This window comes from Ammospiza caudacuta, chromosome 5 (assembly GCF_027887145.1).
Source record: "Ammospiza caudacuta isolate bAmmCau1 chromosome 5, bAmmCau1.pri, whole genome shotgun sequence".
NCBI classification, from domain to species: domain Eukaryota; kingdom Metazoa; phylum Chordata; class Aves; order Passeriformes; family Passerellidae; genus Ammospiza; species Ammospiza caudacuta.
This window is the reverse complement of record NC_080597.1, coordinates 54,359,833-54,382,631: the sequence shown is the minus strand read 5'-3', so window position 1 is coordinate 54,382,631 and position 22,799 is coordinate 54,359,833. Positions and strand designations below refer to the sequence as shown.

The 22,799-nt window shown below is 40.4% G+C and overlaps 1 protein-coding gene and 1 long non-coding RNA gene across 2 annotated transcripts in view; both read left to right on the top strand.

The window, feature by feature from the left end:
* Positions 1–195: 195 nt before the first annotated feature.
* Positions 196–3,423, top strand: LOC131558373 (uncharacterized). The gene is made up of 3 exons (XR_009274804.1): positions 196–593; positions 2,064–2,109; positions 3,179–3,423. It is a non-coding gene; the product is annotated as an uncharacterized LOC131558373 (long non-coding RNA).
* A 5,877-nt stretch (positions 3,424–9,300) lies between these two features.
* The window catches only part of ANKRD26 (ankyrin repeat domain containing 26), a 48,406-nt gene continuing 34,907 nt past the window's right edge, over positions 9,301–22,799 (top strand). The window contains exons 1-10 of the mRNA XM_058804585.1: positions 9,301–9,519; positions 11,271–11,385; positions 11,665–11,838; positions 11,966–12,072; positions 12,594–12,731; positions 13,510–13,661; positions 19,309–19,342; positions 19,421–19,493; positions 20,698–20,758; positions 21,570–22,591. Coding sequence (XP_058660568.1) covers positions 9,317–9,519; positions 11,271–11,385; positions 11,665–11,838; positions 11,966–12,072; positions 12,594–12,731; positions 13,510–13,661; positions 19,309–19,342; positions 19,421–19,493; positions 20,698–20,758; positions 21,570–22,591 — 2,079 coding nt within the window. The 5' untranslated portion in view covers positions 9,301–9,316. The remainder of the gene's footprint in view (positions 9,520–11,270; positions 11,386–11,664; positions 11,839–11,965; positions 12,073–12,593; positions 12,732–13,509; positions 13,662–19,308; positions 19,343–19,420; positions 19,494–20,697; positions 20,759–21,569; positions 22,592–22,799) is intronic.

The window sequence follows — 22,799 nt, the reverse complement described above, 5'->3', positions numbered from 1 at the left end:
GTTTAAGCAGTGGCTCTGAGCTTTGAGCCTTCCTTGGGAAAGGGATCATCAGCCCAGAGTTGTGACAGAGGTGATGTACCTTCCAGAAGAAGCTCCATAAACACTTGGCTTTCACAGCAGGCTTTGAAGCCCTCATGCTGAGCACTCCTAAGCGTTGGTGACACTGCTCCTTGCACCGAGTGTGACGTCCTAGAAACAGGCCCTCCCAACAAGCTCAGGTCAAATGATGTACTACTTTGGGAGGCTCTTCATCTCAGAAGTGAAATAATAGTTGAGGACCTGGAGAGTAACTTTGGGACGGTGTTGCTGCTGAAGGTAACTGTTTGTGTGCTTGCAAATGTTTCAGAGCCAATGAGAGACTTGAGGAAGCCAATGCGAAGCTCCTCCGGGAGCGCCATAAAAGCAAATCGTTAATCACAAGCAGCATTGTCAGCGGAGGTCTGGCTGCAACTCCAGTTCTGTATTCAACTGCACTGGGACAGCTTGGCAACAATTTGGGACTGGACAGAAGTCTTATTTTAGGAGGAAGCTTCCTAAGCCAATATGAGATGATCTTATCATCAAGAAAGAGGTTTGCAGCCTCTGTGGCCAAGGTAAGCATTCTGAAATACCACTCTTGACTCCTGCTGAAGAGTAGCCAAATGCAAGGTTCTCCCTATTAGCCTTAAGTTAGAATCCATTTATTGTTCCATGCCATATTGTATAATAGGCCAAAGCAATTGCTAATCCTCAGAACAGTGCACAGCTGTATGTTGTAAGGCTGAAGATTTTTGGTCATCAGGGTTGTAAAAATTTTAAACTCTTAAAGCCTCTCTGAGTCATAAATAGGAAGTACTGTTCGTGGTCTGTGTACTGGAATTTGAAAGATAGGGCCTTAGGAAGAGAGTGTCTCTGCAGCAAATATTTCAAGATGATTTTGGAACTCAAGGCCACTTGTTATATTTGCTGTTAGCTTCCATCCTAACAGCTATGCCAAAGGCTGCTGCAAATGAATATTGGTATCTAGAAAAGAATAGTGAACTCTGCTAGCTGTAACCAGTGTAAATTGGTGGATTTATGAAACCAGTTTCCCTACAAAATGTTAGAAAGGGAATGTCAGCTCCCTACACACTCTCTCAACTTTTGTTCCTTTTCTGGTTTTATTTTCCTGCTTTCTTGTATTTTAGTGGTTTTTCTATTGTGAGCTTTTTTCCTTGCCTCATGTACATGTAGGCCATGCGTCTCACTGAAGACCTTTGAACTTCAGGCTGTTTTTCTTTCTTCTTCAGACTGTTAATCAAAAATCTCTATCTTCTTTGCAGCCAGATATATGACAAGGTTTGTAGCCTGAACTGTTTAACCTTGGGTGCTATTGCAAATGTTTTATCTATTTATGCTGCTGGGTTTGATTCAAACTTACTGATGCATTCACATTGGTCTAAAGCTGGAGACACTTTGAACTTGCTGGTTACTAAAATAAATAAGAGGCAAAAAAGACCTTTCTCTTGATTAATCTGCACATATAGCAGAGGGTCCTGTGGACCTCTTCTGGTCATTGTGAAGGCTTCATAAACTGGGGAAAGTGCTTTCTTCCAACAGCTCAACTACTATGGCTTTGCTTAGGATTAGGCCTGTTTAGGTCATCTTTTGGTCTAGGCCTGAGATTTCCTACTTCCTTCCACTACCCATGTCTAATTTCATGTTCTGGAGGGATCCCTCTTCCCCAGGATTTTATTGTCCATGCTTGAAAAACATGTGCAGCTCTAAGGCAGTTGGATTTTTGGTACCACTGAGAAGAGTTTGGCTCCATCTCTGTTACTCCACCCCTGGTAGTTAATACACACAGACAGGGTCATCTGAGCTTTGTCTATTCCATGAAAGAAACAGTCACAGCTCTCTCAGCCTTTCCACATAGTTCATGTGGCCTTCAGCATCTTCTTGGCCATCACAGGCCATCACCTCCATTTGGGATGATATTTTTAGGTTTAATCATGTTGTCCATGGGGTTTAAGAATGTTTTAGAAGTTTTAGCAGTTACGTTTGGGTGATACTATGTCTTAACTACATTTGATGCATAATTCTAGGCACAACAGGAACTGGATGAAAAAATCACTAAGGAACTGAAAGAAGGTAATGTGTCATTCAATTTAGAGGGTTATTAAGGAAAAAGGAGTTATTTCTAAGTCTTGACATCTTTCAAGCCATTATTTTCAACTTCTGCTAAGCACAGAGATTTTTTTCTGAAAGCTCTCCAGTATAGACATGAATGTGAAAAACTCCTGCTTCCCAAAATACTGCATAGAAAGTTATGCACTTGCCTAGGAAAAAACAAGCAAAAAGAAAATTCATCCACTGCTCCACTCAGAAACACTGAGCTTAGGATGAAGCTGCTACTCACTAGAGTTAATCTCCAGCAAAAACATCAAAGAAGCCCCCAGATTTTTATAGATCTTTATAGGCTTCAGCCTTCCCTTTCTTCCCTGTACATGGATTGCATTCAGTACTAAACCATACCCTACATATTCTCTGCTCTTAGATCTTGTTTTTTTTTTTTTTTTGCTATGATTCATGGCTTGTCTTTGTAGCTTAGGTGTTGCAGTCTTGTTTTGAATAATTAAGAAGAACTTGATCAGGGATAAAACACAACATTTCTTTAGGAAGAGATGATTCAGTAGTGTTTAGGCAAACATGAGTTCAATGCTTGCAACATGGAGCCTAAAACACCCTCTGTAACTTGAGGCCAGGCATCCAAAGAGGAAATCCACTTGCTTCATGATGGCTGGTCCTCCAGAGTCACTGCTTTGCAGGGACTGCAGCTGTGCAGTTGTAGTGTTGTAATCAAGCACAGCTCTGAACACTTAAGGAAAGCGAAGACTTCAGGTTGAAGAGCTCTGCAGGGGCTCCATTAAGAAGCCCTGTTAAGGGCCACTGGAGTCGTGTGGAGTCCCACAAGATGTTCAGGGTGTAGCCTCTGGAATGTCTGTCAGTAGCTTTAGAAATGCTGTTGACTGATAACCACATGTGCACAAAATGTGTTTCTTCCTTTGTGCCCAGCTCTTCCCTTATTAGGTGTCCTTGGAAATGTTAAAGTCTTGTTCAGTGTTGCAGACTGTCAAGTAATGTAAAATCTTCTTACAGTGCCTTATTTCTCCATGTCTGCTGTAGAAGTAACATAAGGAATCTTGTCATTTCCCCCCAGCCACTGCTGAACTTGAAACTGGATTTGCTGGATCTTCCAAAAACCTCCATGTGGACCAGAATCCCCTTTGCAGAGCAATAGAGGAGTACCATGATGTTTTAACCGAAAATTACCTAATTAAATGAATTAATTACCTAATTAAATGAAATGCTGTGGAAAGGCTCTGAAGACTTTTTGCTTTTATAGAGCATCTATGGTTTCCCTTCTCCCCAGTTCAGATTTGAAAACTTGTTCATTGCAGACTGAATATAAACTCTATGAAGTGGATGTCAAGCACGGTGCACCCATCTGTTGGGTTTTTCTGCATAGCTGGTTTCTTTTGCACTCACAATAAGAACCACATCTGTTTCTTCTGACCAGGAGATTGACTGATCTAGATCCTTGAGCTTGACAAAACTGTCAGAAATGTTTCCTCTTACAGTAGTTTCATTATATTGCATTATTCGTGTTCTGTTTTTTTTAAACAAAAGTTAAACCAAAGTTTCCCTTTATTCTTTCTCATCCTTTCCCTTAATGTGTTTGGAATGTTTCCAGTGTTATTTTCATGCTTAGAGACATGTTTGAGACCTGGAAGTCAAGAAGAAAAACCATTCCCAGGTCTTGCTGGGAAGTAGACATCTATGGAAGTCCACCTCACCACTCCTCATATCCTCAAATTCATGAAGGCAGGCATTAGAACTCTGAGACATCACTCTCCAAACATACACCAAAGTACACTTGGCAAAATGTGCATTAAAATAATGTTCCACCTCCTCTCCACGTGATCCCTGTGAAAGTTACATTTATTAGCAAATGTATGAGTTGTAAATCCCAAATGCCCTTTGGAGGCTAACAATTTTAATTAAACAGTACATTGCATGAGTTCTTCACATAATTGAGAATGAGACCTCTGCTCAGAGGAGGAGAGCAGCAACCGTACTGTAAACTTTAAGTAAAGGCACATGATGTAAGAAGCAGCAGTAAACTCTGTGATGCCATGTAAGCTGATGAAATCTGGCTATTTAGCAGTTTGATCACTGCATGTGTGTTTTGATTTAGCACTAATTTCTTTTTGTTTGATGCTGGCTTGATTTTAAACACCAAGTATGCATAATTATTTCAGAAAGTCTCAGTCTTTCAAGAAATTGAAACTAACTTGAACTTGAAAAAAAGCCTAATAATCAGTATGTGAGGGTCACAGAAAAATCATTTACCAGCTGAAGTTTTCAGGGGACTTTTCTGGGAACAATCATGGTTCTCTCCCTCAGTGTCTGTTGAAAACCATGTCTAAGCCTATTCTAAACTCGAATTTATCAGTATCTTAAACACAGCTGGCACAAACTGTAAGGACAACAAAACATTTCATCAGACAACAAAGTGAATAATGTCATCATTAACTTTTTGCCTACTCTCTTATTAGTTGTTCACTGCTGGAAGGATGAAGGCTCCCATACCTCTCCATCAAAATGTTTCTCACACAGTCTCTGTACTCAAGCACAGCTCTGGGCAGGGCTGATATTTGCACTGAAGACTCAGAATAATTGATGTGTTAAGTTCACTGTCTGGATGCACCAAACCCAAACATAGGTCTAACCCTACAAAGCATTTCAGCTCAAATTATTTCATTGCCATTACTGGAATCACTGATAGATTCTCCACTGAAGAGGAATGTACAGCCTTAATGCAGTTGGATTCTGAACATTCAGCACTTTTCAGAATGAGTAAGGCTGGAAATTAAGATTAGTTCTGCCATCATTGCTGCCATGAATAAAGCTTTCTACTTGATTGTTTGGCATTTTTCTACCTAATTTAGCCCAGGGATATCCCAAATATCTTCTACCTGGGTAGGTGGTCTGTGACTATGCTCTCAGGACCTGACATTTTGTGTCTGTCTCAGAGCAGGTGGCCCAGGACTGCACTCTTAGGACCCAACAGCACTGCTCAACAATGGCAAAAACACCTCTACATCATCATCATCATCACTGTGTTCAGAACAAATCCAAAACACAGCCCCATACCAGTCACTGAGAAGAAAATTAACTCTACCACAGCCCCACCAGCACAATAACACACTGTTTTGGCTGTTGCTGAGCAGTGCTTACCAGAAGTCAGGGAGTTTTCAATGTCTCATGTCTCAGCCAGTGGGGAGATGCACAAAAAGCTGGGAGGAGTAAGCTAGGACAGCTTACCCAAACTGGCCCAAGGCATATTCCACACCATAGAAACTGGGTCAAGTTAGACAGGATGGGCAACAATCAGTGGGTGGTGAGTAACTGTATTGTGGATCACTTGTTCCTTATGGGTTTAATTTTTCCTCTTTTAGAAATTACAATTCTTACCTTTTTGTTTGTATCAATTATTAAACTGTTCTTATCTGAACCCACAAGTCAGGGTTCTTTTGATACCTTTTCTAATTCTATTCCCCATCCCACTGGGTTGGGGGGATGGTGGTGTGTATGCAGGGGATAGTGATCATGCAGCTGTGTGGTACCTCAGTTTGGGTCTAGGGTTAAGCCACAGCATTTAGGAATTGGAATAAGTTCTCAATGCATTGCAGTCCTACTGTCAGCAGACATTTCTCCCTTTCTTGTGGTTTATAATTTCCAAGTAGTTTAATAAAAAGAAGGAAGACAAAGGTCTACTTTGCATTTTTCTCAACTAAAATGAACCAAACCTAACAAATCCAATTGCGACCTACCTGACGCCACAATAACACAGAGTTCATTCATTGATAACTGTATATTGGTAGCCCAGAAAGTGTGAGCCAGTGAATTTCTGTGGTTCTGAATACTCTAATAAGCCTCTTCTGAATCATAGTATCAGAGAAGATTCTGGATTGGAAGGGACCTACAAGGATGGATCATCAAGTACAACTTTTAAGTGAATGGCCCATAAAAGGATTGAACCCATAACCTTGGTGGTGTTAGCACCATATAGTAACTCCTCTACTGTATAGAAAAAAAAAATAAATTTTCTTGCTCATCAGTTAGACAAAGCCAAAAGAAATCCCTTCTACATTCTGAATGGAAAGCTAGCTGCAGGATGTGTTCTAACTACCCCATCCCCTTCAAAGCCTCAGAGTCAGTATTACTGAGACATGCAATCCTCCCAGGCAGCTTTTCTAAGCTGTACCACTCTTCTATAAATACAGCAGTTGCAAAGCAGGTGTACTAAACCAGATTCTTAGCAGCATATTGTTATCAGCCCAAGTCCTTACTGACACTTTTCCTTCCTGGTAGACAAAATGCACCAGGTGGTCTAATAGGGGAATTAGCCATATTGGCAAAGGGGAATTTCAGACTGTCATTTTATACCTCAGCTGTACAAAGATTGTCAGCTAAATTACCCACCTACAGTGAATCATGTTGAAGGAAAGGTGTACCTACAGCAGACTAATCCAAATACCAGTGCTTATGCAACACTTAAGTCACACTTAAGCCCTATTTGGAAATCTCCCTGTGCTACACAAGTCTTGTAATGAAACAAGAATTCAGGAACAGGAATAAAACATTTCATGCAGACAGGAAAAGAAACAGCTGCTATTAGATGATACTGAGAAAACTACAGATAAGCATAGAGAACACTGAACAGAATAGGAAATACCAAAATTAAAAAAAACCCAAAAAACAAAAAAAAAAACCAAAAAAACACCCCAAACCTAAATCCAAAAAATAACTATATAAATGAAATTTAAAATAGAAATGGATCAAAACTAAAAACATATATTTTGGTATCTTCAACAGCACCCTGAGCCAACACAATTAAAGAAGTAGTATTGATAAAACAGTTGGCAGTTGCTTTAGTGACAGAGACTAGCTATTTCTTTTGCATCTTTCTTGGCTAGTAAGGAATGAACAGCTCCTGTTGTACGCATATGACTCTATGACCCCATCTGCATCCCCTTATCTTCAAAAGCACGAAACCAAATTTTAGCCCATTCAGCTATCAAAGTCACCAACTGAAACTGACATTGTAATCACAGGGTTTTTTATTAATACCATTATGAAATATTTGACATAGAATTAGGGTTTCCTGGTCTTAGCTGGGGAGTAACCTGTAAAAATAAAACTATCTGTGGCTGAGCATGTGTCCACTTGAAAAGTTGAGATTAAATACTTCCTCCTGAAGAGCAGAGAGATGACTCATGTTTATCCCATGTTGCCATCTTGTAAATAAAAACTTGCCTTTCTTCTAAGATGGCTGGAAGAAAACAAGTATATCCAGTTAGAAAATGCATTTTGCTCCCCATTTTTCCATTAAATGGTCAGATTGATTATAGAGACACTCTCAAAATGGTTACTAATAGTTATTTCCTAATACTCATAGAAAGTTAGGTTTTGCAGCCTGAATCTACTTAGCTGAGGTTTCAGCAAAAGAGTATTTTTACATCTTTTTAAAATTATTGTTATTATTATTTTGGGTCTTCTTTCTAGAGTCAGAACACTGCTAATACACTGAAAATCAACTAATGAAAGTTTCTGTACATCAGTCACCGCAGTAGAAGAGAATATTGCCAGAAGCAAACATTTGATAAAGCTGTGAAGATTCATTCTGGAAAGGAAAATAAAGATTTTAGTGTATGTACCATTCTTAGTGATGAAGGAAAAGAAACTATTTCTAAGGGTTGAATCACCTCCCTACAAAGTGGTACTATATTCCTGTCCAGTTGCCAATAAATATTTTTACTGTTTATCATAGTGAAATGCATTTCTCTGTTTGAATTAGGTTTTGTTTGCCATCTGTTTTTCAGAAATTCATATGCAAAAAGTAGTTTCTAAAAATATGAAGAATTGTTTTGGCAAGGTGTTCCATTAGCCATATACCCTAGGGTATACTGTACCATGGCATCATCCCCAAATCGTATGGTATCTGAACTACCCAGTGGCATCACTGTAGCAGTACAATATTAATAATTATTCCAAACTTACCAAATATTTTGCTTTCTCTACTACAGTTTCATACAGACCGTCTGTATGCATATTTGTATACCTCTGTGTCGGTGCCAACTTAGCCCCACCTATCAGAAAGTAACTTTCTGAGCCTGTCATGGATGTTAGGGAAGTTATCAGAAAGTAACTTTCTGAGCCTGTCATGGATGTTAGGGAAGCTTCCCAGTCTGACCATTCACAAAGCTCTGACAGTCACAGCCCGAAGGTGTCACAGCGCCAAAGGCCCCGCACGGCTCCAGCGCGGTGAGGGCGCCTCGCCGGACACAACTCCCCGCAGCCCGACTCTCACACGGTCACACCAGCTTTCCTTACCGTTCGACCCCGCTTTCCCACAGCAGAGTCCCAGATATCTCGTTCCATAAAGCAATTTATTCCTGTGCAGTAACACAGAAACAGCTCGAGCTGGTGCCTCTGAGGAGAGCACCTACATAAAGAACCTCCGGGTTTCTACAGCCTCAGTCTTTCCCTGAGCCGGTCCTGCTCGAGTCTTCGGCTCTTGTCCCACTCTCCATGTTCAACGACTTAGCTGGCGCTCTTCATCTCCTTTGCTACCCAAAAAGTCGGCAATTCCAGGCTCCTGCTGGGTCTCCCAGTCTGTTCACATGACTAGCGTCACCCATCTTCGCGCCCTTGGATATCCCGAAGGTTGGCAGCTCACGGTCTCTGGTCTCGGACTCCCACCCAAAGCTTAACCTGCTTAGTCTCAGTCAGCAGCTTGCGATCTCAGCTACCGGGACCAGACGTATTCCTCAGCATCTGGCACGTAAGCAGATGATGTCTGAAGCTCAGCTCCATCCCCTTTCTTCTTTCATTAATCCTTGCTGTCTGTTTCGTCACCCATTGACCCAAGCCTGAGAGCGGCACCCACAGAGCACTGAGTGCTCCGGGACATTAATTCCGGCCGAGCACTATTCCCTCCCTAACGCCCCGCCTCCCGCAGCCGCGCCTGCGCGGGCCCGCTCGCGCCTGCGCGGAGCTCGCGGTGCGCGGGTGGTGGGACGGGGCTGCCGGGGGCGGTGGGTGCGGGCTCTGCCCGGGGGTCCCGCCCCGCCCCGCCCCGCCCGGGGGTCGCTCCGCGGGAGCCGCATCGAGTCGAGCTCGGTCCCGGGAGCTCCTCTCCCATCCCCCTGCTTGAGGCACGATACAGCCCGCCCGTGCTTCCCGCCGTCGCTCTCCTTAGACGGGACTGTGCCTGCGTTCCCGCTGCAAGATGAAGAGGATCTTCGGGTTCGGGAGGAAGAGGAAGGGGCAGCCGCCGGCCGGCAGCGCCTCCCTTCCCTCCCCCGGCGGTGCCTACGAGCTTCGGCAGAAGGACCTGGGCAAGCTACACCGCGCGGCCGCCAGCGGCGACCTGGCCCAGGTGCGGCAGGGACTGAAGAAATACGGCATCGACGGGCCGGACAAGGCGGAGCGGTAAGGGCGGGAGCTGCGGGTCTCGGTAGCCCCAGGTCTCGGCAGCCCCGGGGGCAGCTGTAGGAGCCCCGGGGGTTCCCCGGCGCAGGAGGAGCGGCAGCGGCGCTGTGAGGAGTTGGGAGTGCGAGCGCCGCAGCCCTTGGTTGGCTGTGGGAATCAGCTGGAGGTGCCAAAAACCCCTTGAATTCGGTCTTACCAGTTTTTGACCCGGCTTCTTCAGTGCTCTTATTCCCGAACTCCTGTGTCCTTGCCCAGGGGCGCGGGGGTGGAAGCGAGCTCTTAGCCTGGCAAACAAGAGTTGTAAGAGAAGTCTTGTGGCCATTCTCTAGCCAGGCTTTGAAGTCTGAGTGCAATCACTTCCATCTCTGTGCACCTCTGAGGGCTCAGCCTGCAGGTTCAGTAGCTGAGCCCGAAGGATGTGCTGCTTCAGCTGGGAGCAACTTAAAGAAAGGTGGATGCTGCAGTTAGGAAGGATTTATAACGCAAAATAAACATGTTGTTTATTGATGGTGCACGCATAGTAGCCTTTTTTGAGTGTGATATGGCAGCCTAAGCCACAGTGTGGTTTTAGGTGGCAGTTAGTTTTTTGCTCTGAGGCTTTGGTACAGCTGATCAGTGCCTTGGACTGGAATATCTGGTCAGTGACTTGCAGGAGAAGCTGTTGCTTTCAGGCAGGTGTTGTGTATGGGTTTGATTCAAGCACAGCAAGCACTTCACAGTTCTACCTTCAGGAGAAGCTCTGGGCTGCAGCATAGTTCCTGGTGATCTATCATAAGTGAAAGGGAATCACCTTTTTTCAAAAGACTCAGAGCCAAATCCTTTGTGATGTTCTGAAGAGGGTCTGGTTTTAGCAGAGTAGCTCAGCTTCCAGGCTGGACTTCTGGCAGCAATAAAGCTCATCTAGTTTTATTTCCCTAAAAACACCTGCTAGATTTGTAGGAGGAATCACATGCAGGGACTTCCACGGTGATTGTGTCTTTATGTACAGGTGGACTGGTTAACTGACATCAGACCTAAGATGTGGTTTGAAGGACTGCTTTTCCTTCTGGCAAGGCTTTAAATTGAAGAAGAAAGTTCAGCTTTCCTGTGCTGGTTATATATTGTGGAAACACAGCATTGCCTCCTTGGAGAGGACTTAATCTGTAGTAGGCTTTTTATGACTATGATAGTTAAACATTACAGGAAAGTAAAAAACAACTTTCCTGTAGTCAGGATCAGAGTGTTCTGCTCTCTGATTTGCTACATGTTGTTAGAGGCACTTTGGTGAAAACATGTTCTTGGTTTTGCTTCAGTAGTAAAAAAGCTACAGAAAAAGGAAAAGTTCTCAAAGTGAGGGGAAGCTCTAATATTCTTGCAATTCAACCCATCTCTAACATCTCCAGTACACTTCTGGCCCATGAATGATCAAAGAAAAACTTAGAAGTTGATTTTCCAGCTCAGATTCCCTGGCTTTGGTCTCTGTTGCTGTGCCACGTATGTAGTCCCACACTACAGAGGACAATACCCAGTCCCTGGGCACAGGAATCTCTGCAGATTATATTCTACACTGAAGGAAATGTCCCCTTACTAAGCAGATGCTGTGGAAGGTATTTGCTAGCAACTCCCAAGCATTTGGTGTGCAGCTATTGTGCAGCTAATGGAGTGGGTTCTTTAGCTTGAGATTTGCAAAGTCAAACTTGTGGTCATGTCTGTTTATCAAAAAAACCTGAAATTATCCCTGTCTGTGCTAATTCAATTTATTTAATTTTTAGGACGGCTCTGCATCTTGCTTGTGCAAATGGCCACGTGGATGTAGTTACATTTCTAGTAGAAAACAAGTGCAAGCTAAATCTTTTTGACAATGATAACAGATCACCACTGATGAAGGTACGTTGACTATGGTATGTTCTTGCAAGTGAGATTTTGAAGAATCTCACTTGCAAGAGATTCTCATTTAGTTCAGACTTACTGATTTTGAACTAAATGATGTATTTTTCAGTATTCTTTATGTGAACTTTTGTAAAATCACGCATATTGTGATTGTTGTGGAATGGGCATATGTTAGCTATCGTTGAAGGTGCTCTTAATTCCCTGTATTGGGAAGATGGAGGAATTGTTACAAAGTGAAACTGTAAATGCTGGAAGTTTTTTGTGTTTTGTTTCCAGGCAGTACAATGCCAGCAAGAAAAATGTGTGGCTATTCTGCTAGAACATGGTGCTGACCCCAATCTGGCAGATGCTGATGGCAACACTGCCCTTCACCTGGCTGTTCTGTCTGGCAATACTGCTGTAGCAGGGCTGTTACTTCAGCATGATGCCAATATTGATGCCCAAAATAAGGTACATTTTATATTTGTTAGTGAAGTGCTTTCCAAAAGTTGCATTCACAATAAAGTTTTGTTTGGTTGGGTTTTTTTGTTTCTTTGTTTTTTTAACTTTGATTTTTAACTTTTATCTGCCCTTTCAGGAGGGATGTACCCCTCTTATTCTTGCTATCTCCGAACATCATGGAGAAATAATGGAGTTTCTCCTTAAAAAAGGAGCTGACGTGCATGCTCGAGATCAATGTGAAAGGTGAGGGGCTGTCAAAACTTTACATGGGTCTCTTTAATATTCTTCAGCTTGGCTGGAGAGAGACATGGGAGTGAGGTTTGAAAAAATACAGAACAAGGAGCCCCACAGGAGCAGTTCCTTCTGCGTGACTTGTGAAAGATTGTTGTACTTCAGCGATTGCTGTTGTATCTGTTGTATCTCATTCGATGCTTTCCACATTGACTATTGCAAAATGTTACTCTGTGTGATGGCCTTTCTGGCAGGAAGGAAGCCTGCCACTGGCTCAGTGGCATTCCCTCACATTGAAAAGCCATCTCCTGCATAGTAGTAGAATTTCTAAGTATTGTCTGTGTGAAAGCTTTGTTTTAAGATTAAACATTTAATTGTTTTGAGACCTCTCCCATTTTATTGTTTATCTTAATGAAAAATGCTTTTTCTTTTGTTCATTTTAAAGTAAACTTTTTTGAGGGCAAACGGAAACAAAAATATTTATGGTGACTGTAAATCAATCTATTTCATATCATATTTCTTGGATCCTTCAGAACCCCACTTATGACTGCTGCTTCTGGTGGAGAGCTTAATGTGATAAAGGTTCTTCTTCGGTATGGTGCTGATGTTTCCCATAAAGACACTAATGGATGGACAGCTGAGGATTATGCTGTTATTCATGGATATTCTAGGTAAATTTTAAACTCTATCATTAGAGTAAGTTGTCATTTATTAGTGCGGTTTTTGATAATTTTTGATAACAGCACCAAGGTTTAATAGTGTGCTGAGACTTGTGTCGAAGCTGCTCTCAGTGATGTCTTCATAGAATCATTTAAATTGGAAAAGGCCCCTAAGAATCAACCTAACACTGCCAAGTCCACCACTAAACCACATCCCTAAGTGCCAATCTACAATATCTTTCAAATACCTCCAGGGCTAGTGACTCACCAGCTTCACTGATCAGTCTGTTATAATGCCTGATAACCCTTTCCCTGAAATCATTTTTTCTAATATCCAGTTTAACCTTCCCCAGCACAACTTGTGGTCATGTCCTTCTGTCTTCTAATATGTGTCATTCCAGTGTCTAGTGTGAACTTGGAAGTTGAGGAAAATTTTTATCCAGAGTTCTCTGTTAGATTTCAAGTTTTATTACCAAGCTCACATTTGCGCAATATGAACTTTAAAATATATCTGTATCCCACAGTTTTCCAGAGGTGAATCTTGACAGGTACCAAGCAGGAGTTAATACCTTCTTTGGTTTGAATATGGCTGTAGAGTGAACATGACTGTAGTGAATATTGATGTGTGTAATAGTCACACAGTAAATGCATATGAGTATATAAATATAAATGGCTGTGGATAGGATAAGAATAGGTTGGATAAGTACTGGCTGTTAACTCTTCTATTAAATGGTATATGCAGGTATGGGATTATTTTTTACCTAATGCATTTCCTCTCTTTACTGTACAGTCTTAGCAAACAACTGGCAGAATATGCAGACTGGGAAAACACAGGAGAAGCTTCTGCAGGTGGTGGTGCACGAGGCATCACAGCACTTGGCACTCCACACAGGGCAGCAGCTGCTGGCTTCACCTTGGGTGCACCTGCTGTGGACAGAGGAGGTAAGACCCTTCACCAGGGAGTAGCTCACAAGGATAATCAGTGTGGCTTTTTCTTAGGGGTTTGTGTTCTTAGTGCTTACTGTGTTCACCATTGGCTTTAGTGGAGGCATCAGATGGAGTAGCACTAGCTTTGTCAATGTGCTTATTTGATGATAGTTGGAAGTGCTGCTTGTCAGGCTGTGAAAGCATTTGGTTTGCACTCTGTATTCACTTCTTAGTGCTGTTGCTTTCCGTCTGTGAGACTGTCCACCTATTTGGGTTTTCCTTAAGAGAGAGAGGAGGATAGGGAAGGAACTAGGCAAAAGTGTTTACTTTTCAAGTGTATACTTTTACCTATACATGGCAACTCAGATTGTGAAAATCCAGTTACAAAAGCAGTGGGTTCCACCTGAGTAGTTGTTCCTCTTTCTGTACTTGGGAAGCAACAGAGAAATGAGCAGAAAGGTATGTGTCTTGTTGATTTTCATGGAGTTTGTGTCTTCATTTTAATGTTAATAGTTCCATCTGCACTAAGGTCCTTTTTGCTTGGCCTATTTCTCAAAATCAGTTATAGCTGTTTCCATGTAGGTGCTGTAGAGACTTACTTAGCAAATATTATATTGGGAAAGTAACTTTGTTGGCAGTAACATTGCAGTGTCTGTGAATGCTGCATTGGGTAGAGCATAGTTTGATTTACAATAAAAATAATGCTTTTCTTCCACTTTCAGTAATTTTTATGAATTTTTTAAAAGAAAATAGTTATTATCAGTGAGTTTTAAAAATTCAGTCAATGGTTATGAGCTCAGAGTCCTAGAGGAATCTTAGAAAATGAATGCCTTAGTATAAATGAAATAGTGTCTTGTTCTTTACATTTCAAGCCCTACAAGTGGGAGATTTTATTCTTTCCGAATTTTTAAGGGCGTTACTTTGGTACTGTGTGGCAAATGGACAGAAGACACTGCTCAAGCACAATTCATTATTCCTTTAAATACACTTCCTTACTCCATATTTAAATATGTCTAGAAAAAAGAGCAAAATATGGGCTATTCTTCCTCACTGACCTTTCCTAGATACAGGAATTTAATTTAGAGTCAGGCTTTGTTGCTTTCACTTAGGAACACTTGTTTTGACCTAGTCAGAGATTTGGAAAGTTTCTTGATAGTTTGCAGAGATCTTTTTCTTCTTTAAAGATTTTGATACAGGTGGTTTGTTGCTTTTGCCCAAACAGCGCACACTGTGACTGTCTCTTAGATATTAGTAACATAAAGAAAAATATTAACCTGCATTAATTCTGCAGTCTCTAACTTGCCCACAAAAGGTACAGGTCCTGTACCATGAGAGTTCTTCTCATATGCTGCAGTAACAGACTTTGAAGCCTCTCTTAGAGGAGAACTTGGAATGATCTCAGGAGAACAGAGAAACCTATTTTGGAATCAATTTTGTTTCTGTTGCTCTTCTATACAATTTTTCTGGGATCTTCAGTGTTGTCTTTGTTCCTTTTGCTGATTTTGCACTTGTTGAATATTTTTCAAAATACTCTCCTCTAGTGAGTAATTCAGCCTACTTCAAAAGTTGGCTTTTGTTTATATGGATACTTACTGTGTGATGTGTTGTTCCTTTCGTGTTCCTGGGTCCCTATGGAAACTGTTGGGTTTCCATCATAGAGCTCTTTGAAAAGAATTCAGTGATTTCTGTCTCCCAAGTTCAGTAAAAGCTGTCCTGTATTATCCCTTCAGAAAGCTGAGAAATGTAGAACACATGAGAAACCATGATGCAGTCCTTTCTTAACTCTTTAAATGTATCTTGTTTTGATACAAGTACATTCCTTCCCTGTGGTAAAATTGATAGAAGCAGGTCTCCCTTCTGTTCTGACACAAATACTGCATCATGAAGGAATTTGGTGTCAGTTAGCTGCAATCACAGAATGAATTCTTCCATTTTATTAGGTGGGATGAGTAGAGCAGATGCATAGTGATTTATATTCTGAGCTTGTGTTCCACAACACACAGACATGTACACACACAAACACATGTGTGATACACCAGTCAATGCACCCATTTCAGTCCAATTATGGCCTGCTCTATAGCCCTGGGGGAGCATGCTGCTCTCTTGTCATGTCTGAGTGGTTCAGCATGGTCAAATGAATGTAAGCAGGACTCTTCAAACTGAGGTAGAAGTGGCCTATGTTTGTATCAGGCACCAACTGACACAACTTTTAAGATAAGCTGGTTTAAGGCAACAAGTTACTGGGTTTCTTTTTCAGCAAGGGATATAAACATGCTAAAACTGTAACTTAAGATGAGTGTGTGTAAATAACATACTGTCTCAAAGTTGCATGCTGGTCTGAGTACAGGGAGCCAAGATTTCCTTGAAACTTCTGGATAGTCTCCAAAGTTTGGTTCTTGACACATAGGATTTTTGAGATGCTTAGAAAAAGGACTTTTGTGTGCTGTATGTGTAAGGCACTCTACAACCATGAAGGAATTGAATTAGCATCTCTGCTAGACAAGTAGTCAAATTGAGGGAAATACAAAGTTGTCAGGAGAGTATACTTCTGAAAATATGTTTCAGTGTTTCAAAATATGTTTCAGTGTTTCAAATATGTTACATGGAGCAAGTACATTAAGTTACTGTTTGACGCTGTCCCTTGAGAGCAGAGTTCTTTAGACTCTGGTTGGGTTGTTTCCAGCACTTCTAACTGTAGAATAGGCTGATAGTCACAGTGTGTTCTCCCATTGCTGTAGCTGTTTTGATGTACTGCTTATGTTTTCCAAGTTTCTGGAAATTTCATTTTATTCTGATGTCATTGTTCCATCTGTCCTTTCCATGCCTTTTCCTAAATGGATATAGAAATGCAACAATCTCCTAACCAGACATCAAGAACACGAAAATCAAGGAAAGGTATTTTGTGCAGTAGCATTTAGAATATGAAATCTGTTGTACAGTATACAGATATCAACACATCTATGATGTTTATTATCCTGGAGGCTCCTATTTTGATGGTTCTGGTTTTATGAACTACGTTTGAGAGCAGGCTTTGTGTGGTTTTTGTTTGTTTGCATGTTTTGCCTGTTCTTTATTATTGAATTTAGTGTTTGCTTTGTGTCATTCGTGACAGTAAATCTTTTTTTCAGTACGCCCTTCTTTTACTCTGAAATGGAAATGGGCTTGAATTAAAGTGGAAACAAGCAATCCCCAGAGACTGCTTTTCTAGATCCCATTTCTGCTGTAATCAGAGTTCTGTCTGAGAGGTGGCTCATGAACTTTCTCTCTTGCCTTCTAAAGGACAATGTAACTTGTTCTTGATCACTGCTTAAAGTCACTTTACAGAATGACAGAATATTTGGAGTTAGAAGGGACCCACAAAGATCATCAAGTCCAGCTGTTAAGTGACTAGCTCTACCCAACTGAGCTAATCTATTCATTGGCAGCAAAATTTCAGAAAACTTACTCAGCTTGTTTGATTACTTGAGTACTAATTGAAAATATAATTGAAGTCACCCATCAGGCATGATAACTCACTGCTCCACACTGGTGGAGGCATTTTTACTCAGCTTGGGAAATTAGGAGGTAGGTTAGACTGCTGGTACTGATTGAGTTAACAGGAACTGTGGTATGCACAACTAATTAATATTATTTAAATATTGTGTGTTTACAAAAGGAAACAGTAAAAATTAGAGACTGTGTTGGTATTTGTAACTGTTAGCTTGTCCTTGTTTCAGCTTCTAGGCTTTCTCTACATGACATGCACACTGGTATTTCATTGTCCAAAAGCCCAGTGCAGGTCTGGAGATGTATTCATGAGCATTTCTACACGTACCCTGTCTTTAAAACAGACAAAATTCCCATGCTCTTTTGTGTTTACTGCTAGTGGAGGAAATGTCTTCAGGCATATGATATGCCTTTGTTTTCTTTTCCCTTTAATGATTCTGCCTAAGACCTTGGATTGGTTGTTCTGATAGTTGACAAGAATTAATTATTAAGAATTGAGAAACGCCGAAATAGGTACTATTGGAAGTTGTGGAAATTGTGTTTGTTTTCCCCTTCTGTTTTGGGAATTGAAGAGCCCTTTTATATGATCTGAGCTGTTGATAGTTGAGAAGGTTCTAGGACTCTTGAAGCTGGATTCCTAGAGGTCAGGTTTCTTTAGTGGATCAGTGATATGCTGGAGTGCACTTTGAACAAGTTTGCAAATAGCCCTGAGTTGGGAGGATCAGTGGATGCACTTCAGGGCAATGCTGTCATGGAGAGGCATTTACTCTGACGTACTGTGTAAATGAACTCTCAGGCCTTTCTAGCAAAATTCAGCCTGGGCAAATGGAAAATCTGCACATGGAAAAGAACAACCCCTTGCTAAAAGCATACTGGCACTTCCTGGCAGGAGAGATGCCTTGCTGAGGAAGCCTGATGGGTCTTGGCAGAGTGAGCTGGGAATGACCCAGCAGCAGGGTGCCCTGACAACAGTGTCCTGAGTTGTATTAAGAGCAGCATAGCCAAGAGATTGAGGAAGGTGATTATCCACCTCTGCTTGGTACTCTGGATTATGTCCAGTGCTCTGGGTGTAATTTGAGCCTCCAGTTCAAGAGAGATTTGTCTTTCAAAATTGAGCAAGCTCAGTGGAAAGCCATCAGATTCATCAGGGACAGGAGTATTTGCCCTTTGAGGACAGGTTGAAGAAACTGGAATTTTTCAGCCTAGAGAAGTGAATTTGTAGGGGACCTAGCAGCAGCTTCTAGTATATGTGAGAAGACAAAGCCAGGTGCTTCCCAGTGGTACATTGACAGGAGGCAGAGATATAAGAGGCATAAATGGCAACAAAATAGTTTCAAATTGGATGTGGGAACAGTAAAACAGAGAGGCTGTACAGTCTCCCTCCTTGGAAGTGTTTAAGACCAGACTGGATAAAGCCCTGAACAACCTTCTCTGACCTCATAACTGAGCCTGCTTTGAGAAGGCTGGCTAAGAGACTTCCTGAGGTTCCTTCTGACCTGATTTATCCTATTATCCTACATGCAAGTTCGTGTTTGTAACACTGATGAAAGCTTGGAGTGTCCTATAGAGTGCCCTGGGTTTGCCACTTTTGTCTACTGAATTCTTTTTTTGCTGCAGTGTACAGAACTGTTGGTGATTCTTCTACTTGAGCTTTAGAGTTTGATTTTCATTACCTTTGCAAAACAATCTGTATCTGGGTAGAGCAGCGGATAGTGTAATGTTAGCATAATGTTAGACATAATGCTGCATAAAATAATAAATCTCTGCATGTGGTGTGTAATTGTGTGTAAGATGAGGACTTTGGAAGTCTTAATGTCTTCCTAAACCACCACCATTTTGTTAATTGTTTACTAATGTAGGATATTAATGTTATGCTTTTTTTTTTTTTAATTTAGGGGTATTTCTATGCTTTTTAAACTTCTAGGTATAAGACTCCAAAAGAGATATAGCTCTGGTCTTCTTATTTCCTTTTTTATTTTTTTAAAATTCAGTGTTGTTTGAGATGCAATTTTGTTTTGGAAATGCAGTCATTTATACCACCTTGTACTGAATTTACTACCCAAAGCATTGTTCTATTATGATGTGCAAAGTTGTCCATGTAAAATATTTAATTTTTAAATGGTTAATTTTTAGCATGCTAAATTTAATTTCAACATGTTGATTAATGTTTGAACAGCAATAGATGACTTCTCCCAAGGAGACTCAATAAGGTGAGACTTTAAAAATAATAACACTTACCTGAGGAATGACTTGAGAGACACGGTACTCATTTTCCTTTGCTTTTAAAGAAGCTCTGAGAAAGAGGGGAGCGATGACAGTTGGCATACCTCTGAGGAAGAGGAACTTGATTTTACCCCCAAGGTATGGTGCATTTACAGGAAAAATATCCTGTAAAAATAAGGGGTTTGAAGGCAAATTCTTTGGAACTGAAAGAAACTGCAGCTCTAGCCAATATTATTTTCTCTTTAAAGTAATCTTTGGCCTGCCAGCCTTCCTTCTGCTTTTTTTCCTAAAGGACCTGTAGCTGTGACAGAATATGTAGTAGATTTGTAATTTGAAGCCAAAAAGCAGTAGATGACAAGATAACCACATAGTTTTATATTTTTTCTTGTTCATGTGAGTCATATTTGCAGACTTCAAAAATTTGTAATTTATTATTATAACCTATCCTGTTCTTGTCCAATCATTGTTACTGTTTTCTGTAAATTTGGGGATAGATTCCTAAGTGATAAAGGACATTTATTTATCAAGATCTGTAAAAATCCTCATCACCTAGTTCTCCTTTCCTCAGCAGGTTCCTCAAGAGTACTCAATGAGCAGATGAGTTACTCAAATGGGTCATCTATTTTCTTCTATAAGATGACATTCAGTTCTTGCATGTGATCTCACACTGCATGTTTTTCCTCATTTTTTTAATGCTTGGGTAGTACTCTTTTTTTGTTAGTTACAAGCTCTTATGCCTACTGTTTTTACTAATGATCTGTAGAATTATCAACTACTGAGTGATGTCTGGAGCATCATCTGTTGCATTGGCATTGTGCTGTGATGCAGAACCAGAGTGTGGTAGTTCAACCCACTCTGTAATGCTGGAGATGCAAGCATGTTTAGTTTTAACTTGATTTTATTTTCTTGCACTGATTTAAATAGAAATGATACATTTTTCTGCCATGATTTTGAAATTTAGGGGTATTTTTTAAGTGTACTTGCAGGGACTAAATTTATGCATTAAGTATGGGGATATTAATAGTTACCTTGTGTACATTTGCAAGTAAGCATCCTGAAAATGCACTTTTAAATATAATTGAATTTTACTTAAGTATTGCACATGTTAGAAACAGATTTTTAGAACAGTTATGCACATAAGCATTTTTGGAAACAATTTGCAGAAGTGTGCCTGCACTTACTTACTGAATTAGATATGAGAGGAGTGTTTGTGTAGTTAGAAATGTAGGATGGAGCCAGCACTATCATAAGGACAGTGATTGTATTTACTGTTCAAGATTTGATGTGAACAAAGGATTTGTTGTTGTTACTGTTAAAAAAAATCTTAAATCTTCATTTACAGAAGCTGCAGAAGCCAAACCTGACACTGTTAATGAATGCATCACAGCAGTTCAGGAAAAACAGTAAGTTAATTTGCAAAAGGTTGAATGATATATTGATACATAACGTGGACTTGCTAAGTAGATTTTTTTGTTAGTTTGGTGTTTTGGTTTTTTTTAATAGTAAATGAGAAAAGTAGCGTTTTGTAAACATGGCACTGAATAATTCAGAATAAAATAAGTCATTAAAATGAAGATGTTAATTACCTCTTAAGCCCCTTTCCTTCATCAAGTTCATCCTCCATCCTGCCCAACCTCTCTATTTCTAGACATTCCCAAATGTCTCCTCTCTTGTACATTAATCTGAGAACATCCCTATTGTTGAAGTGAGGGGGAGAATGACTATTGTGCATTGAACTCTGAATTTATTGATCGATCAGTTACTTTAAATAACAGTGTTAATTAACTTCATGCATATTTTAAAATTTAGGTTTACGATAGGTTAACAGAGAAAACTCTAACTACTCTTTTTGTTTTACAATACCGTTGATTGTTTACACAAAATAAAACTAGTGTTTTCACTGTGATATGAACGGTTCTTAAAACTTCTACATCTGTTCTCAGGGTGCTATCTTTTCTTAGAGAGGGTGTTACACTTGTTATGGGAAGACTGCTTGAGAACCTTATTGTTTATACAATGATGCTTGAGAGAGACTAATTGTTTATAGAAGTCAGGCTGGGAACTGCTTCACAGCTACCTGTTACTTTTCTCTCAATTGCATGGCTTCATGGCTTTTTTCTTTAAGCCATGCTTGAACTAAACTCCCGACATCCTATTACTGTTTACCTAATTCTTTCTGATCACATGCATTTTTCTTTTTTTTTGTACTTTAAGATGATGGTGGTGGTTCTAGAGTTGAAAGTCCTGAGTCACCAAAGAAAAGTCTCAAACAAAGAATCCCATCAGGTGCAAATGTGAACAAAGGGGACAGTGAAGAATTGTTTAATCAAGATGTCTCAGCTGCAAGCAACCTGGATGAAGAAGAATTGGAGGAGGAGGAGGAGGAAGAAGAAGAGGATGAAAATGACAATGAAGATGGTGATGAAGATTATGAGGAGGAAGAGGAGGAGGAGGAAGAAGTTGATGATGAAGATTTTACTGAAGATGAAAAGGAGGAGGAGGAGGAGTTGAAGGATGAAGAAACTCAGTCTAATGAAATACTGAAAGAGGAGAAAACAGAACCTAAAGGGGAAATTAATCAGAAATTAGAGTATTTGAGTAAAGCCAAGTATGAAGGGGATGCTCGATGTGGAACAGGAAATGTCTGTGATGATGATGAAATAAATAAAGAGCATGATGAAAAACTGGAGGAATCTGTTGATACTCCTGTGTCTTTCATAGCTGGGTCTTGTGAAAGGTTTCAAGAAAATATAGCAGCAGTTTCTCCAAAGGTCATGAATAATGAAATATCTTGCAAGTCAGTGCCTAAACAAGCTGTCTTTCAAAATCTAAATAATCTGCAAGATATGCAAGAAAGCTGCAACAGAAAAAGCATGATTGAGGAGAAATTTCACAGAAACACTGACTCCTGTTTTCCAAACTCTGAAAGGACAGACTGGAAAAAAGAGATACCTCAGCCTCTCTCAGATAGTTGTGCTGTTAAGGAGAAAAGGCCAAACTTCAGTGATGGCTCTGAAAGTGACAATAATTCTTGGTTAGCAGAAAAAACCCCGGGACCTGAAAGGGAAAGACCAACGTCTGTCATACTTGAACATGTGGATGGTGAAGATACTGAAGAAGAGGAATATGAAGGAGTAGACAATAAAGTCTATAAACCACTGAAAAAAGAAGGTGAAATTTTGCACTTAAATAAGCAAGAAGAAAATTTGAGAGCAGCATTTCATTCAAGCAGCGAAGTAAGTTTATAAGGATGATTCAATCACAAGGGTATTTTCTAAGGGTCAGATAAGTAAGAAACACATACTAAACCAGAATTCTCTTAATACTTATTTTTCACATATATCCGTCTTTTGATCATCCATTTTTGATGTTAGTGTCTTACTTGGAGTCAAAACAGTTTCTTTGCTATGGTGTGGTAATACATTATAGTATGGAAAAAGAATA